General features: G+C 45.8%; 1 protein-coding gene across 5 annotated transcripts in view; it reads right to left on the bottom strand.

Annotated features, from left to right (window-relative positions):
- The window catches only part of LOC115542257 (dystrophin), a gene marked incomplete at its 5' end in the record, with an annotated part of 63,869 nt that overhangs the window by 16,637 nt on the left and 27,232 nt on the right, over window positions 1-20,000 (bottom strand). For 3 of the 5 annotated variants that reach the window (XM_030354445.1, XM_030354442.1, XM_030354444.1), the window contains 8 exon segments: window positions 2,107-2,264; window positions 3,819-3,904; window positions 5,002-5,203; window positions 6,297-6,371; window positions 6,568-6,629; window positions 15,255-15,290; window positions 17,614-17,674; window positions 18,415-18,478. In XM_030354445.1, coding sequence (XP_030210305.1) covers window positions 2,107-2,264; window positions 3,819-3,904; window positions 5,002-5,203; window positions 6,297-6,371; window positions 6,568-6,629; window positions 15,255-15,290; window positions 17,614-17,674; window positions 18,415-18,478 — 744 coding nt within the window. 5 annotated transcript variants of the gene reach the window in all.

Raw genomic sequence — 20,000 nt, 5'->3', positions numbered from 1 at the left:
ACCCGGGACCTTTTGGCTGAGAGTCAAAAGTACTCAATAATACGCCGTCGTCTCATACACGCAAATATACACACCTCTCTTGGCCTACGACGATGGATTGAACAGCGGTTATGTCATGTGATGCACAACTGTACCTCGCCACTGATTGGTTCGCGCTGTAACCATGTCAGTCACACCCTCCACTCGCGGAAGCGAAACCAGAGATGAATCAAAACACACAATGGAGACGGTGTCGTGTTGGATACAGACTGTATCCACAGAAAACAGTGATTTTACACGTGGGTGGAGAGGGACGGAGGAACACAGTGGGGAAAATCACTTCTTGGCAAAGGAAAACGCAAACAAAAAAAGAAAAAAATATCGAAAAAGGGGGAGAACGTTGAGTGAGAGGCAAAACTGGCAGGTTATCCCATGGAGGATTTATGGGTAATCCTGCGAGATTACAGGGGGATCTAGAGAGGAAGCAGGTTGGAGAGAAGGGTAGGTGGGGTGGTAATGTGGGCCCGCGATGTAGCCTGGCTGATCACGTGTATCCGTACGTCTGTCTCTAGTTCTTGAGCGGATCCCTCCTTCCAGACAGTTGAAGCGTACAATCGATAACGGACGCAATGACGGAAGTGTGAAGTGCTGCACGGACATGAACGTAAACGTACTGCATTTATATAGCGCTTTTGTAGCCAGTGGCCATTCAAAGAGCTTCACCGTATTGCCTAACATTCACCAATTCATGCACGCATTCACACAACCGACGGCGGAGTCAACCACGCAAGGCGACAGCCAGCTCGTCAGGAGCAGTTAGGGTTAGGTGCTTTGCTCAGAGACACTTCGACGCTCAGCTAGGAGGAGCCGGGGATCGAACTAGCAACCTTCCGGTCACCAGCCAACCCGCACTACCTCCTGAACCACATGCCCCCCCCTCGACACGTTTCTAAAAACCCGAAAGGGGTGAGTATGTTGCAGCAAGTAAGGTCTGCATGATAACAGCGAGATACTGAAAGCAGTCCCTCACTCTAATGTTGTTGACTAAAGCTTTACAATGGAAGGAACTAAAGAGGGAGGGTTCTCTAGATGTTTGCTAAGGGAGTACATGAGGTTTGGGGGACTTAATGGGCCGCTAGTTGCTAGGCTAACCTTTCAGTCCAAATAGAGTATATTGGTTGGCCTTTTGCTCGTTGTTAGCTAGCCCTCCGTCAAAGCAGAGCATTTTTACTGTTAGTTAGCCGTTAGCGTATGCTAGCGGTTCATTTGAACCGTCATTCACTATCATTACTTGAGCTACTTGGATGATTTAGGATTTTAGGGTTACATAAGCTCTCTCTATTTGATAAAAGGTTCTAGGTTCAAAACAACCTCCTACACATCCTTGAGCAAGACACCTCGAACCTGGGTCCAGACCTCTGTCCATTTGCTCCACTCAACCGAGTTCATGACATGACACAGTTTCGCTGATGAAAAAGCAATTATCCAATGAGAAACAACAACAATGGCGACCGCTATAGAGAAGATAGATCTAGCTATCGAGGCTGTTCTTAAATCGATCGACAGCATGCCTTCTCAATATTGCCCGACATCTGCTTCACTCCGCTCCACTCTTAAATCCCCGGATAAACCAGTTTGTTGGCACGGCATCGGCGTCGACTCAGATTACGTACGATTCAGGCCGCCGTGTTGGTCTACGGCGATTGGGCATCAGTTGGAGTGGAAGAAGAACAGAAGATGAAGGATCCATCGACGGAAACGGATTGTAACCAGTGGACGATTGTGTATGATATCCGACTAACCGCTAACTGGGGATTGCCGTCAGACTGCTGTAAGAGGTCTTTTACAGGTGGACCATTTATGCCTATTTTCATGGAGGCTGACAGAATGTTGCCCCTGAAGCCTGATCTATTCAGAGAGAGGGAGTGAAGTTTTGATTATTTTATACTTTGGTATAATATTAACATTTCGTTTTTTTGAGGCAGCAGGCATGTGTTGCTTAGGCGGCCACCTAAGCTGTTGAGTGCGGTGTGAAACCCTGCACTAACTTCTTCCCTGCTACTTAGGAAAAAGGTTAAAACCCAATGAGATGGGTGGGTGGCTGGGGGGGGGGGGGCGGTTACGTACAAACTGGAAGCAGCTGCGGACGGAGGGCTCGATGTTGGAGCCTCCGAAGGACGCCACCTCCCCCAGCTGGCGGGGGATCTGGATGGAGTCGTGGAGCAGCAAGCCCAGGCGCCGCTGGTCACAGAAACCCGTGGCGCTGGCCACCTGCCGGAACAGGACTGAGGAGGAGGAGGAGGAGGAGGAGGGAGAGACGGGGATGGAGGAGGAGGAGGAGGATATAGGGAGGTGGAGGAGGAAGAGGAGGGGGAAGGGGAAGAGGAGGAGGGAGAGACGGGGATGGAGGAGGAGGAGGAGGAGAAGAGAGAGAGAGAGAGAGAGAGAGAGAGAGAGAGAGAGAGAGAGAGAGAGAGAGAGAGAGAGAGAGAGAGAGAGAGAGAGAGAGAGAGAGAGAGAGAGAGAGAGGGGAGGAGGAGGAGAAGAAGGAGAGAGGGAGGTGGGAGAGGAGGAGGAGGAGGGAATAAAGAAAGAGGTGGAGGGAGAGAGAGGGAGGAGGAGGAGGAGGAGAGTGGGAGTTGGAGAAGAGTGGGGGAGGAGAAGGAGAGGAGAGGGAGAGAGGAGGAGGGGATGGAGTAGAGAGTAGAGAGAGGGAGGTGGAGGAGGAGGGAGAGAGAAGAGGGGAGGTGGAGGAGAGTAGAGAGAGGAGAGGAGAGGTGAGGTTAGAGGAGAGAGGAAGAGGAGGAGAAGGGATAGGGGAAGGTGACGGTGGACGAGGGGATGGAGAAGGAGGAAGAGGAAGAGAAGAGAGGGGAGGTGGAAGATGGAGGGGAGGGGGAGGAGGTGGAGTAGAGAGGAGAGGGTGAGGAGGGGACGGAGGAGAAGGATGGGTGGAGTGAGAGGACGGGAAAAGGGAGGCGGGTAGAAGGAAGGGAGGAGGGAGCACAAAGGGGACGAGGGAGGAAAGAGGGAACGAGAGAACGAGAGAGAAAAAAACAAAATCAATAAAAACAACTCACTAAATAAAGGTCCATGAGAACCAAGTGAAGCGGTGGAAAATGAGTGAATGCCGTGGAAACGCAGTGAAGCTGTGCAGCATAGTTAATAACACTGCCCCTCCAAAGGTCAGCACCGCCCAGGAAGAGTGGACTGCGCTCCGCTCAATGTTGCGGGCAGAGTCTATTTAAATATACACTCGTTCTTCGGTTTCATTCAAATGACACTAACTCTCCCTTTGACTTCTGGTGATTCACCGCGTTCCGGGTGTTTCTGCATGGTTGTTTGTGTGCATACTTGTAGGTGTTTGTGTGTGTCTGTGCTTGGTTGTAGGTGTGTTTGTGTGCTTGTATAGTTGTAGGTGTGTGTATAGTTGTAGGTTTGTGAGTTTGTCTGTGTTTATAGTTGTAGGGGTGTGTGTGTGTGTGTGTGTGTGTGTGTGTGTGTGTGTGTGTGTGTGTGTGTGTGTGTGTGTGTGTGTGTGTGTGTGTGTGTGTGTGTGTGTGCGTGCGTGCGTGCGTGTGGTGAGAGAGAGAGAGCATGTGTGTAGAGTGCATTGTGTGTGTGTGTGTGTGTGCGTTTGTGTGAAAGAGAGAGAAGGGAGCATGCGGGAAGAGTGCATTGTGTATAAGTATAGACGTGCGTGTGCATATTACGCAGCACTTTGCTAACCTGTGGTTACTCTGAACAATTCACAATTAGTGACTCACATCCGTCCACATAGGGTGGCATCAACAAAGTAATGGCCTGTGTGTGCGTGTGTGTGCGTCTGTGTGACTCACATCTGTACTTGTCCTCGAGGTGGGCCTTGCAGAGAGAGATGATCCCCGTCTTGAACGACAGCGTCCTGATCTTCCCTGTGCGGCCCCTAGCAACAGCATAGCAACCACACCCCATGGAATCCTGTTATTCTGCCATTTGTAGCCAAAAAACACCCCTCTCTGTGTGTGTGTGTGTGTGTGTGTGTGTGTGTGTGTGTGTGTGTGTGTGTGTGTGTGTGTGTGTGTGTGTGTGTGTGTGTGTGTGTGTGTGTGTGTGTGTGTGTGTGTGTGTGTGTGTTTCACAAAAGATGTATTGTGTGTTAGAATGATAATAACAAAATGTAAGACACTCGGTTGCGACTTGTTAATGCGTCATCGTCAAGTTTAGGTCAGAGGAGGATAAGGCTGATACTTAGAATCTGTTGAGTCTCAGCCTTCATATGAAATAACGTTTGTCTATATATCCACAAATATGTTCCTTGAGTAGCATTAGCATTTGGGAACGAAGCCCACCTCATTGTGTCATTCTACCGGAGGCTAAAGACTCAAACTAAAAACTTCTTAAGACTATAACTCAGACTACGATAAATTGGACGCGATCAGTAGAAGTAGGCGATCACGTGGATGTCAAACATGCGTCCGTCCCTTCAAGCCCCCCCCCCCGAAATTATTCGTCATTTAAAAAATAGCGTGTCATGAAAACGTAGAGTGTAGTAACTAAACACAAACTAAAAATACAGAAAAGACAGCGACAGTTTAAGCTTTACAGTGCGTTTCTAGAGATATCGACGTTGTTAGGCTCTGCGATGACCAAAATGTCAGGCGTTTGTAGATTGTAAATTCCTCCCCACAATTCGTTGACTAATTTCCCCGTCTCCATGGAGACCCCCCCTGGCCTTCACTAACGGAACGTTCAACGTGACAAAACGGAAGCGACATAGATCGTAAAACAAGTCATATGAAAAAGATGAATATGCATTTTCCGCATTTAGCAGACGATGTTATCCAAAGTGATAACATCGTCTTTTATTTATTTGATTCTTTTGCCGATAAAATCCCAAGTATTCCCGCTGATAAAATCCCAACTACGCTAGCCACCTTGTCGCCCTGCCCTAGCATACATAGCGTACGTGTATAATAAGTTTGGTTTGAAGACTTGTATACATCCAGGTGTGGACGCGGTCGCACTGTACGCAGGTCTTACGTGTCGTAAACGTTGAGCAGCCAGTTGAGGCACATGTCGACGCAGAGCGGCACGCTGACTAGGTGGGCGTGCGTGGCCTCCAGCTGCTGGTACAGGCTGGTCAGGCAGGCCACCAGCGTGGGCGTGTCCAGCAGCTGCTCGTTCTGCTTCAGGCCGTGCTGCTCAATCACCTCACACGCCGCCGGCATCCCCAGCAGGTCCACTAGGGGGCGAGAGAGAGAGACACAGGGTTAGAGAGAGAGCGAGAGAGAGACAGGGGTCGAGAGAGAGAGAGACAGGGGTCTAGAGCGAGAGCGAGAGCGAGAGCGAGAGAGAGAAAGAGAAAGAGAAAGAGAGAGACAGAGAGATGGAGAGAGCGAGAGACAGGGGTCTAGAGAGAGAGAGAACGATGAGGTTAGAGAGAGAGAGGGAGAGAGATGGGGTTAGAGAGAGAGAGAGCGAGCGAGCGAAGAGAGAGAGGAGAGAGGAGAGAGGAGAGAGAGATGGGTAAGAGAGATGAGGGGGGGAAATGGAGAGATATATGAGGGACATAGGGAGACATTGGGTTAAAGAGATGAGGGAGAGAGAGACAGGGAGGGACGGGATGGGGGTTAGAGAGACTAGGGGGAGAGGGAGAGAGACATGAGGGAGAGAGGGACTCATTGGGTTAGAGAGATGAGGGAGGGAGAGAGGGAGAGTTGATGGAGAGAGGTGAGGCAGAGAAAGAAAGAAAAAGAGGCGGAGAGGAATAGGAAATATTATCTGGTACTTTTTAAACATTTGAGAGAGAAGGAGAGAGACGGGGCTCGTGACAGACAGACACAGACAGCCAGAGACAGGGAGAGAGGAAAGCTGTGATGATTAGAGAGTGGCACTGTGCATCTGTGCTTCACGCCCGCTGCCAGCTAAATGGCAGCTACATGCACAGTCACACACATATAGCTGACACAGTCACACACACATACAGCTGACACAGTCGCGCACACACACACGCACACAAAACCAAGCTGCCACGCTCAGTGACAGAATCACTGGCAAGAAATAGGAAGAGTAAAACACACACACACACACAAAGAGGTGGAGGGAGAGGGAAGGTGGTGATGGCATAAGATGAGAGAAAACAATGAGCGAGAGACAGAGAGAGAGAGAGAGAGAGAGAGAGAGAGAGAGAAAGAGAGAGAGAGAGAGAGAGAGAGAGAGAGAGAGAGAGACAAAGAGGAAAAGATAAGTGTGGAAAGAGAGAAAGAGAGAGGACAGAAAGTAGGGAGACAGACTCACAGGTTGACAGACAGACAGAATGACAGGCTACTACTCACAGCACAAAGCCTTCTGCAGGCGGCGGAGCTTCATGGCCGTACGGTAGGCTGAGAAGCGCACGTTGTTCAGGTCGGCTGGAAAACAAAACCACAGAAGAAGAGACACCACTGAAATACACCACTTAAAAAGCAGACGGCAAGGGACTCAAACAAGCCGCTTCGAATTGAGGGGAATGGATTGGAATGAGCCACTTAAGCGAAGAGCGGTCGTAGTTGCAACTCAACAAGTGAAAAACAAAACAAAAAAAATTTAAACAGAGGGCAGACTCACCCAGGGACTGGTACAGCTCGGCCATCTTGGGATGGTCCCAGCATGTTGTCTGGGTCTGGTGGCTGCGAGAGAGAGGGAAAAAAAACGAGATTAATCACAATTGGCCACCATCACCCCAACAGCAGTTTGCGTTGCCAGTACGCACACATGGGACTCCTGGGGGTGAAGTCCTGCGATGGAGGGAAGTTTAGGTTTTAATTGGCAACCTGTTGAGGATAAGTGTCGGAATAAACACATAAAAAAATGTGCAATCATTCAGTGTGGAACACACTGATGGGATGTGTGCTGTCCAATCAGCAGGCAAGTAGGAATCGTGCTGAAGAAATGTAGGTGGATCCATTTTTTTCTTTATGCCAGTATTTTATAATGATGGGTGAGAATTGCATTGCACTTTCCCCACAGGCCAGACACAAGCCGGTCACACTGCACCAGTCTGAGACACCAGCGTGAGGAAGAGGAGGTGAGCAGAGAAGAGTCGTGAAGAGGAGAGGAGGAGAGAGCAGAGGAGGGGGGCAAGGAGTGGAGAGGGAGGTGTGTGTGTGTGTGTGTGTGTGTGTGGGAGACACACTACATTCATTTGGGCCACATACTGATTACTGAAATATTACTCGTTATAGCAATCAATAATGAAACTGAAATAACAATTTTATGTTATATATATATATATATATATATATATATATATATATATATATATATATATATATATATATATATATACACACACTATTTTTTTTTATTAATGCAGAACTCCAGAGCTTCTGTCTCTCACAAAAACAAATGTAAGATCAAATGTGTGGCTGTGTTTGACTGGAAACTGAAAGTGCGGCTGATACAAAAAGAAAACCTATATATTTGACGAATAGTTGAAACTACTTAGTATGGGGGGAGCAAGGCTATAGACTAACATTTGGAAGAAACTCCGACAGGAACCACATGTACTACATTGACGCCACGTTTTATTTATAGTGATGGGGTATGAAACAAACACCGAACAGAGCTGCCCACTTTTCTAGAAATTGCCTCTACGAAGTAGTGAAACGTTAGCGCGGTACTGCACGTTATGTTCAATCCCAATATTATACGGCTTTTTTGAATACTCGATTTTAATTGGTCCATTATAGCATTCTACTGCCTTTTATTTTGGAATAGCAGACCTCTGCTATGACAACAGACCGTTGCTATGGACGCAGTACAATACATTTTTAAAACCAATACAATCATTTTTGTTATATTGTGTGAAATAGATTACTTTGTTAAGTAATCTATTTTTCCCAAGTAGGCGTGTAATTAGCGGAAGAAGTTCAGCGAAAGTCATTATCACGAATTTAACCCCCCCATTGTGGGGGGGGGGGTTCAATCCGCCACAAGTAGGGGTCCTACATCACCCTGCCTGGGTTTATTTTGCACTAATATGTGTGTGTGTGTGTGTGTCTGTGTGTGTGTGCAAGAAACAATAGCCACTTGAGCACACGCGTGTTTTCACTGTATTATTTTTACTAGCGGCCTACAGATGTGTAATTGGACATCCCTAGAAACACAACACACCCCTATTTTCCCCTGACCCGCATTGTCGTGCTGTTGTGAAAATGACACACACACACACACACACACACACACACACACACACACACACACACACACACACACACACACACACACACACACACACACACACACACACACACACACACACACACACACACACACACACACACACACTCTTGAGATAATGACGAGTGCCGGCCAGCAGCGAAGTAGTCCTTGAAAGCCATCCCGGGCTCCCACTGCAGAACCCTCACACTTCAGAGATAATGAGTAACGAATGGCGACTGCAATATCCCGTGGCAATATCAACAATTATTAGAATAATTGAGCTGCTTAGCGGTGGCTTTCATCCAGAGCGAAACAATGCACGGTTTGCCGATACGTGCGATTGAGGAGCAGGTAGGGGAGTGAGGCATGTGGCACTAGGAGTTTTAGGCAGCGGTGCTTGGATCCAAGCCCAAGGGTTTTGGGGTCGAACCCCATTGTCTACAGTCTACCTGCAAGTATCGCTGAGAAAAATGCTTGAACCCTTCCTGCTCCTTAATGACATATTTCTTAAAGAAACTCTCAGTTATGATATTTGAGTACGTATTTTTTTAGCCATTACACAAGTTCAAAGTTCTACTGACGTAACCTAGCATGGTATTTAATGAAATAACAAGCTTTTTGCACGAAAGCTAAACCCATATATAATTTTTTTCATTGAAATCCTGTTTCTCCCTGGGTTTCAGAGGTTCACCTTGTGGATGCCGTTAAGGTCACTCCACTAAGCGGCCAGCCTCCGCTGACGGTGTTTATCCTAGCACTTAGTTTGGACAGCTCTTGGAGGAAACGGTTTTCCCATGCGCCGCGGAAAAAATACCAGATGTTTGGGTTGGAAAATCCCAAAACGAAATTGGTTCCTGCAAAGTTTAGGATCAATTATTAAACGAGTTGAAGACTTTGTGAAGATACTGGAAATGTTAATGTCAAGGAAAATCCCTTCCAGAGTGGCTGTTGCTTCATGGTAAAAAAAAGATGATAAAAGATACATATATATATATAAAGATATAAAGGTTAATGCAGTTGAGATCGTTTTCTCGACAATGGTAGCCGAAGGACACAGAGTTATTCGACTAGATCTGTTTTGCGTGGTTAAATCTAATCTCACCGAGTTAAGCAAATACTATTGTATTGTATGCCTTTTCCTCCTCTTTGTTACAGTCAAAGTAAAGCGGTAGATCAAATAAACAAGGCTGCTTGTGTGTGTTTAGCTATGACAATGTTTTTCATTGGTTGTTTTGTTTTGCATGCTTAGAGAATGTGTGTTTTTATCGTAAGAAAAAAAACTAAATGGAGTTTCTATCATATCTTCACAACAACGTTGGATCCCACCTATGCTAACTAAAGCAGCGTTTTGTTTGCTAGGCAGCAAAAAACAGTTAAACCCTAATCTAAGGTGATCTAAATCAGAAATGAAAAACGGGGACGTTTGTGGTTTAGCAAAGCAAAACCTTTCTAAAAATGTATTCATATATTTTTGATATAAATACATCGTTGAGCCTTAATCCCTACCTGCTTCTTAATGCCTGTATCTGAATTCACCTGAATTCCAGTCACTAGAGCCTGATAAATGCCTAGATTGCAAATAGCACTGCAATCAGTGGTTGGTCTGAAGTAAAAAATGGCTTTTGGCCACTTTTTGTTTGTGATAGGAAGCTTCAGCTTTCATCTGAGAGACTTAACTACAGTTGGTCTCCAACACATTGCCCATGAGGACACACACACACACACACACACACACACACACACACACACACACACACACACACACACACACACACACACACACACACACACACACACACACACACACACACACACACACACACACTTTTTCTAGATGGATGAGTGACAGGCCTTTTCAACAACACATCCCCATTTTAAAAACACCTGTGTCACCTCATCTTACTGCAGTTCACTACGGCTCCAGGATGATTGACTGAAAGGACATTCACAGGCCACCGAATTTCAGTCAATCCACGGTTTGTGAATGGACCACATCATGAGCGGGGGGCAGGACTTCGAGACACTAGCCAATGGGATGGTATTGGATGCGATTGTGTTATATGGACTTCTTGTGCGTCCACTTAGTAGTAGAACCAAAGAACCATGAAGTCAGTGAGTGCCTTTATTTTGGGATCCGATGTTGGCAATATACAATGCTGGGGGGCACATAATGTCTGATCAAGACAGATTCCTGACATTTGCCACCCTACAATCATAGGTCTGTAAAATCGCTACCTCTCACCCATAGATCATGGTTGGTTGGTTCCCTTGCTACCTTGCGAAGAACTGTATCCTTAAACCAGTATAGTACAGTGAGATTCCAATGGGTCCCAGTACAGCACAACCATGGAACAGCATCCCAACCGTCCTTCGTTGACTCAAGTGACTGAGTTTATATGACGGCTACCGGCCAGAACGAAAAAAAAACAAACACACATTTTCCCATCATTTTTCACATTTCCTGTGAAGATATAGGCGGGGCTTCATTGACATCACTTCCTTGAAACCCTGAACATGCTAGTCCAGGAATACATGGGGATTGGACATTGACCAGTGACAGCCCATAGTCCAGAAGAATCCCAGGGAGCCGTGCCCCCCCCCCCGTCCAGGCTTTTGGTAGGTGCAGGCCGACCGACCCTTGTGGAACAATCCTAGCAAATGAGAATCACGGCAAAAAAAACAACCAGCTTGTGGGTTCTCATTAAAAACGGAGCAGCTGTTGGTTTCGATAATCACCTAATGTTCTGTCGGAGCAAACGCCATAGGTAGGCTAAGCTAACCAAGATTAGCACACCTTCAGTCTAAAGAGCTTCTAACCCGGTTTAATAACCCGGTTTTAAACCGTATTAGCAGAAATGTATTCTGGTGGATAAAGAGCTCAGGGATTAATCTGTATATTGCAGCTGTGTGTTTGTATATTGTGCCGTGTCCTTTGAGTTTTTTCTATTGAAATAGTTCTTACGCTCCTTTGAATGACATTTATGTTATCAAACAATGAAAAAGGGAAAAACCCTGCATCAAATGCTTGTGCGGTTTGCTATTAGTTTATACCAACTATGATTACTTGAAGAGCTTATAAATCGAAAGATATGATTATCTTCATCGCCGGGAGGAAGTCGAGGGTGGTTTTATTTGCACTTTACTTGGATAATGGTTTTGGGGGACGTGAGGCCTATTAACAGATTAAGTACAAAAATAAGCACATTAGCAGAAGAAATATGGAACCAGAGATTTGTGTTATCTTTCGGGATGGAGGTAGCAGTTATTTTGGGGGATTGACCAAATGAGTATCCATGGAATCGTCCTTGGTTTATCAGGGTGTGTGTGTGTGTGTGTGTGTGTGTGTGTGTGTGTGTGTGTGTGTGTGTGTGTGTGTGTGTGTGTGTTAAGAAGGAATCTGATCACTGTCATTATCGTTTTTAAAGAGCTAATTATTGGAGATTTATTGCTACGGGGCTTTAGCCCATTCATGTGCAGTAGAAAAAATAAAACCGAGGCTCTGGCGTTGTGTTCTAATCACATCTTCAACCGCACTCTAATCCCCTGTCAAATCGCTCCTTCTACGTTGGATGCCAGCCTGCATGTCAACAGAATCCCTTCCTGTTAAACGCGGCCTCCGTCATGCCAAAACATTGCTATGCAGAACTACAGATATACCAGAGAGCCTCGTGAGTTGAGAAGACTCTTGGTCGACAGTGACTCACACACGGGTAGGCTGAGATGACCTCCCTCATGCAGAACACCATATAGGCACGTTAATAGAAAACGATCGCTGTTTTGGCTTTGCTTATCGCAGAGCTGTACTGTGTGATTTGCGGGAACACAGAACAGGCAGTCAAACGTGCCCTGACACATCTGCGCTGTTATAAAGGGGCTGGAGGAGAATATGGGCATTTATCTATCGGCTGTGTCCAATCGGGGGCCGCGTACACACACCAAATCTGCAGTCACATGTGTGCCAGAAAAACCTGCACAAAAGCCAGCCTGCATCAAACCAAGGAGAACGCAGGCAGGCGTACACACACACACACGCACACGCACACACACCAACTCAAAGGAAAAAATAAATAAAAAATATGTGTAGCCTACGTGCACTGTCCCTGCACAGTGCACAACGATAACACGCCGTCCCGCACCCGTGATTCTACAAAAAAAAGGATCGACGTCGGAGGCTTCAGAAACGGCTTAGCGACACCTTTTATTACGCATATCAACGTTGCACGGGAGACTGGGGCTGGCGTTATATCATAGCGATGCTGCTCATCCGAATCACACAGCCGTCAAGACTGAACCCCACATCGCCCGTGCACCGCGCGCACACACCTCTGCGCAGCGGGGGTCGGGGATGGTTTGTAAACGGCTTGTTGGCGGGGGTAGATGGGGAGATGGGTCGCTCCCAGTCCCTCCCCCGTGGCTTGGTTAGCGCGGAGGTGGCCGTGTTTGCATTGCTCTGGTGTGGAGGAATGCTACCACAGCCCCACCGGGTGACAACATGGGGGCTTCATTGTGACATGCCTCCCGTTTCTGCAGGCTTGTCGCGTAAAGAGAATAAGCCGAAGAACGAAGCTTATCGCCCCCCACACACACAATCACACGCACAGACACAAACACGTACACACACACACACACCTTCCAGGTCGGCCAAAACAACGCGATGAAAAGGGGGTGGCTAGCGGGGATTCAAGGCTAAGATCGGCGGCTAACCACCAGATAAAGCTACAGTCACTTCTCAAGGCTTTCCGATGCCTTCCTCTCTCTGTATCCCCCCCTGTCCGATGCTACAGCCCCCCACCACCAACCCTCTGACTGTGCAGTCCCCGCATTCTCCCCTCTGCTTGCTAAGCACGCCGACACATTTCTGCCTGTGCAAATAGCACGGTGGGGCCACCGCCGAGCTGCACTGCATCATATCCGAGACCATTGCTGTGCCCGCCGGCCGAAACACAACCACAAACCCCCCCGGCCGGTATCAAAACACTCACTTCCGAAGCTGCTCCCTCATGTCGCGATCCCGGTATGTCTCCCAGCCGGGCGGCGGTGAACGGATCCCCGGATCGAACCGAGGCAAACACCCGCCGACGAGGCGTTTTCAAGAAGTCCGGTTTGCCAGTGTTCCTTGTGTGTGTGTGTGTGTGTGTGTGTGTGTGTGTGTGTGTGCGTGTGTTTATGTGTGTGTGTGTGTGTGTGTGTGTGTGTGTGTGTGTGTGTGTGTGTGTTTATGTGTGTGTCGATGGATGTGTATGTGTGTGGTAGGTGTGTGTGCCGACGAGCGCAAGCAGCGGTAGTTTGCAGGGGCTGGCGTTCCAGCGAGACGAGGCGGAGCTATGCCCGTCCCTTCCCCCCACGCGCAGTGTTCCTGAAGCAGCTAAAGAACCCCTGACACCATCCGCACGAGCTTTTTCACCTCCGAGGAGGAGGAGGGAGGAAGGAGGAGGAAGAAGAGGAGGGAGGGAGGGAGGGAGGAAGGAGTAGGAGGAGGAACGCGGGAGGAATTGGGAGGAGGAGGAGCGTGGGAGGAGGAGAATGGGGGAGAAGGAGGAGGAGGAGGAGGAGGAGGAGGAGGAGGAGGAGGAGGAGGAGGTAAGGGTGTCTGTGACTTTGGCTGCGATAAGTCCACATCTAGTATTGCAAAATGTGGATGTTTCGGTACACCTTATTTCTACCCGTTATTGTTATTAATGAGTTTGATGTCGAACACAAATAGGCCTTACCATTTTATAAGGCTACTATTGTAATCTCATTTAGGCAGGCTAATCCTATTGAACTTTTTTTGTGCTTTGACAGTGTCGGCCTCATTGTTCATTTCCCATGCCAATAAAGTCATTTTATATGGGAGTTGAAGGGAGATTGAGATAAAAAGAAAGGGCGGAGAAGAGGGAAGAAGAGAGCTGCCTGTCATATACCTAGCCGGGTCTGAACTGGGATGTTAGCCTTCGATAGTTGGCCATTAACCTGGGAAGAGGAAGGAACGTGTCTTTGCGCGTGTGCGCATACGTGTGTGTGGGCGTGTGTGCGGGCGTGTGTGTGTTTTTGTTTTACGTTTATGGATTAAAAAAGTGTAAAATTGTCACTTTTCGACTGCCTAATAACATCCGACACTACCGTATAATAGAAGGACAACTTATCCCTGTTTGTGATCTTGACAACAAAATGAATAATAATATAAAGTTGAAAAAAATAACAAATATATAAAATTACATAATATAGGTACTAGGTAATAGGTCTTGGACATATTGAATGAGGGACTATTTTTCCCCAAATATAAACACAGGAAATTATATTTGCTTGTTTTGACCTCGGCTCGGCAGAACCGAAACAGGGGACGTTCTTCCAACATCCCGACAACCTTTCCTAAACAACACAGACGGGTGGTTCATAGAGCGACCGTGTGGTGGCTGTGAACGAAGAAGAACATTTAAATGGAGCAGTTCCCCAGAGGAGGTGTCGCTACCAGCGCTCCACTCTCTGCCCCGTCTTCAGATTACTACTACCGCGAGGACGGGGGGACGGGGGGACGGGGGGGGGGGATGCAGTATTCAGTGATTTGTGCTCCGGTATAGTGGACACACACGTTAGGGTTCACGGTACATGCGCATATTCACTCTGCTGATGTAGGAGTTAATATTAGGTACAGCAAACAACCCCCCCTCAAGAGAACATGTATGTGTATGTGTGTGTGAGAGAGAGAGAGAGAGAGAGAGAGAGAGAGAGAGAGAGAGAGAGAGAGAGAGAGAGAGAGAGAGAGAGTGTGTGTGTGTGTGTGTGTGTCTGTCTTGTGTGGGTGTGTCTGTATGTTTGTCTGGTAATGCAATTGTGGCTGTCCATGTGTGTGTATGTGCGCGGGATTGCATGTTTGTGTGTCTGTATGTGTGTATCTGGTAATGAAATTGTGGGTATCCAAATGTGTGTGTGCGATTGTGTGGGTGTGTCTGTATTTGTGTATCTAGTCATGCAATTCTGGGTGTCCATGCGTGGGAGTGTGTGTGTGTGTGTGTGTGTGTGTGTGTGTGTGTGTGTGTGTGTGTGTGTGTGTGTGTGTGTGTGTGTGTGTGTGTGTGTGTGTGTGTGTGTGTGTGTGTACTGTCACTCACGGGGCCTGGGTCATCGCAAAAGGTTCAGCTTTCTCACTGCATATAGAGAGGAAAAACGGTCACTTCTGCTCACTCACTCTCTCTCTCTCTCTCTCTCTCTCTCTCTCTCTCTCTCTCTCTCTCTCTCTCTCTCTCTCTCTCTCTCTCTCTCTCTCTCTTTATCTGTCATTCACCCACTTTCTTTCAGAGAGAGATCCCCTTGCTCGCCCTATTTTCTCTTTCTCTTTCTCTCTCTCTCTCTCTCTTTCTCTCATGCTCTCTCTCTCTCTCTCTCTCTCTCTCTCTCTCTCTCTCTCTCTCTCTCTCTCTCTCTCTCTCTCTCTCTCTCTCTCTCTCTCTCTCTCTCTCTCTTTATCTGTCATTCACCCACTTTCTTGTGGGTGAATGAAAGAGATCCCCTTGCTCGCCCTATTTTCTCTCTCTCTCTCTCTCTCTCTCTCTCTCTCTCTCTCTCTCTCTCTCTCTCTCTCTCTCTCTCTCTCTCTCTCTCTCTCTCTCTCTCTCTCTCTCTCTCTCTCTCTCTCTCTCCCTCCCTCCATGTTAACAAAATATAGAGCTGGAAGGTCATGTGGTCGTACAGGTACAGGAAGTCAAAATAGTCCACCCTTTCACTATCTGAAAGAATTAAAATCTACATTTCCTGGAACAAAATTGCTACATTTCCCACAATGGAATGTTCTGTTTGTTGGTGTTTGTTAAATAATAACAATTATATATATATATATAATTTATATAAATATTGCATGCCACATTAGTGAAGCCTGATCATCACTGTAGTGGAGTATAGTTTACTAGCTCCAATTTGAAAGTAAACTAGGCAGAATTCAGCCTGTAAATTTTTTTTTTTTAACAATTGACAGTACTTTCTGTTCCCTCTTTCTGTCCTGGCCTGTTGGACTTTTAGTACTTTATATTCAGACCAAGGTCAAGGTTACTTTGAACGGCTACTTTTTCTGGCTAACCTCACAGCCCCCTGACCCAGGTCAATTTTAGGACTACTTTTTGAGATGCGTTTGTGATCAATGATCGTCCAGACTCCTTTCGAGGAGCCTATAATAGGAAGCTCTTATCCCGGCATGACATTCCAGCTCTATGGTGTGTCGTCAATTCTGGCCACTGACACACAATCAGCCAATCGAGTCAGCCAACCAATAACACACTAGAGTCAGCCTGGTCAGTGAGATAGCGCTGTGAGCCACTGGGCTAGCCTGTTAGCTAGTTACTGCGTAAACACATTTGCCATGCTAGCACACAAACCAATTAAAATAGAGCTGAAGCAAGACTCTGCATTAGATAACAATATAGTCGTTATCATTCTTTACTTCAAGGGGTAATCATTATAAAACACTCCGCCTAGGTTTCACGTTGTACAATTTTCCTCAAGCATCAAATTGGGAGTGTTGAAAATAGGGTGGAGTAAGTAGCTATTATGTTGTTGTTTTTTGGGTTTCGGTCTGCCTTCATCCCATGATGCTATCCAAAGTCAAGTGTATTCTTTAAGTGGGAAATATCAAAGTCATCTCAGCCATGGTCATATTAATGTTGAACTTCTGGAATGCATTGATTCCAGATGAATGAATGGATGAATGGTACATAACAAACAAAAGTGATGGTTGAAATAGATGGATGAATAGTTGGATGAAAGGACAGATGGATGATTGAATGAATGGATAGATTGATGAATGAGTACATTAGAAAAGCCACACCAAGCACCTCAGTCAACCGCCCTCTGCCAAACTATTTTACTTTTCCCTTTTTTAAGACGTCACTATGGTGAAGTAGGGTCGGCTTTTAAGGTATTTCAAACTGGTAGCCAGCCGCCAATATTTTCTGTTTATTGAACATATGGTTGTATATGGTATATGGTTGAACATGCGTTGTTTATTTAATGATCAATTACAATAGAAACAACAACACATTTCAGTGAATATGTTTAATTTTGTGTGAAAGGTTACGAAAGGTTATGTTTACAGTAACTGGTACTTTATAGTAAGGAAAAAGGAAAAAAAACCTTTTTATTTCCCAGATTTCGACTACAGTATTTGGATTGTCGTAAATATGTTGAGTATAGTTTAGGCCCAGGTTGCGATGGCATTTGGGAAGAATTTATTATTATGATCCACATTAATATTTTGTCATAGCTGCTGCATAAAAAACAGCCATGGCAATTTTTTTATTAGAAAGCGATCACACGTTAGAGGAAGTTGTTACTACCCAGATGGGAATTATATGAAAAGCCACTTCCGCAAGCCGAGATATGCTTAGTAGTCAATGTTAACGGTATTAAAACAAAAAAGCCCAAAAGCACAAAACATGTGAACCAGCGCTAAGCTTCTGTGTGCTACTCATCCGTACTTACTTGATGTAGTAAGGCACATTGTTGGGGGAAGTGCCTTGCTCAAAGGGGCTGTCAACCGACCCTGTGGAAGCAGACCAACAAACGTCAGCAAGGATTTACGTTTTAATTAGTTCTTGTTCAGAGGATTTCAGGCTGTGACTACATGCTCTAAAATTCCATGAACATTCTTAAGAACAACGCAGAGCTCCAAAACCCGAAAACAAAGTAAGCCAGATAAACCTTGGGATTCCAGATCATGAGAGAATATTTTTTGATAGAATGATGAAACACATTTTGCCATGCATTTCATGCCAATATTTTCAGACAGACATATTTGTCCCCTTAGGGAAAGGAAGTGCAGGTAATCATTTGCTTGTTGAACAGGGAAACAATACAATTCTAATTAAATAGTCTTGGCAGAATCAATAGACGAAAAAAGTGTGTGAATTTGCTAGAGCACTCTGTGCTTTTCAACTATCTACCGGAATTCGCATTCAACTGAAGTTTCATAGAGATACGGGCTGGCTCATGGAGGCCATTTTGGGTCAGTGGTGAAGGTCAATGGTCATACTAGCTTCCAGTGATAAAAAGTAAGATGGGGAAACAACAAGTTGTTAGGAAAGCATGGGTTCATTGAACAGACTAATGAGTCATTGTGCTTACACACACGCACACGCACACACACACACACACACACACACACACAGACACACACACCTTGATAATCCTAGGAACTGTTGACAACCTTGGTGTCTGTGAATGTGTACATCTGTATTCTAAACACGTGTTACTGTGTGTGTGTGTGTGTGTGTGTGTACTGACCATGAAGCAGCATGTAGTCTCTGTGAGTATCCGTCAGCTGCTTGAGGTGATCTTTAATTGAGAGCTGAGACAGAAGGAGACAGGGAGACACAAGTTGAGTTACTAGTAACATCAGGAAAGAGAGAGAGAGAGAGAGAGAGAGAGAGAGAGAGAGAGAGAGAGAGAGCGAGAGAGAGAGAGAGAGAGAGAGAGAGAGAGAGAGAGAGAGAGAGAGAGAGAGAGAGAGAATGACTATATATCAGTAGATGGAGAGAGAGATAAGAAGGAAGGAACATAGACAGATCGATTGGGCGGAGAGAGAGGAAAAAGAGAGACAGAGGAAGAAGATAGAGATAGAGGAAGAAGAGAGGGACAGAGACAGAGTGAGAGACAGACAGACAGACAGACAGACAGACAGACAGACAGACAGACAGACAGACAGACAGACAGACAGACAGACAGAGAGAGAGAGAGAGAGAGAAGTTTCTGTACTTCCTTCATGGCAGAGTAAACACAATATGGTCACAAAGGGACAAAGTGATGACCAAACAGACAGCATATGTAACTAATCGACCGGCTGAGGTGTTGGACAGCGGAGGGACAGGTATAGACAAATGGATTGAAGCAAAATGTTTGAGGTCGTGGAAGCCATGAATCCGGAGAGGTTTGTTGAGACGGAAAGGGGAATCCATTCTGTCACTCTCAGAATGGATTCCGTTGAATCACCAAAACAAAAGGCAAAGGTTTACTGCAAAGTTGGTCGATATTTTGAAATAACTCACAACCGCTAAACCTTGTTAGACTTAAAAGGTGATTAAAAGAAGACGATTCAGGCAGCTAACTGGCAATTAAGAAAGAACATCTTGCTCTGTGTCGTGTCTTACCTAAATAGCTAACCAGCTAGCAAAAAATTATATGGTTATGTAACAGATTATTTCAACTCTCAGAATATAATTGAAGTAGGCTAATATCTTCAGCAATGCTATATTCAATGAAACTAGCTCTATTGCAACACATTATTTGAAGGACCTCACCACACCGACACAAACTGAACATAATCTGCTCCGTTTAAAATTCAAACTGTCAGGACGAGACTGAACATTTAAAAAACAGCACAGAAACTTTCCCCCCGTAGTGCTGGTAGTGCTGGAAATGCTGTGACACCACTTTCCAGGTTTTGAATAAATGTTAAAAAAAACAACAAATGATGTGCGGATCAGGTGACCTTCATCCCCCCCCCCCCCCCCCCCCCTGCTGCTCGATTATGGGAAACATCATAATCGTTCAATATTGAAATCACGACTATTCAAACGATTATTTTTGAATTTGAAAACATGTTGTATTTATTCAGCATGTCTCTCCCAAAATAAACTTTGTAACTGAGAACTTTGAAAATTCGCCTTAAAAGAATACACACAATGGTCAAAAAGAAAATGTTCCAATCTAAAATAATTTACAGATATGTATCCAGCTGTTCTGCCTTTCCTAAAAAACATTAAATAACACATATAAAAAAATGAATAAAAAAAAAAAGTCGCAAAACTCGATTATGTTAATTTTGTGATCGTTTGACGCTAAAATCGAAATCACGATCAAAATTCGATTAA

Source organism: Gadus morhua, chromosome 4, assembly GCF_902167405.1.
Source record: "Gadus morhua chromosome 4, gadMor3.0, whole genome shotgun sequence".
In the NCBI taxonomy this organism is placed as follows: domain Eukaryota; kingdom Metazoa; phylum Chordata; class Actinopteri; order Gadiformes; family Gadidae; genus Gadus; species Gadus morhua.
This window is presented reverse-complemented; position numbering and strand designations above follow the sequence as displayed.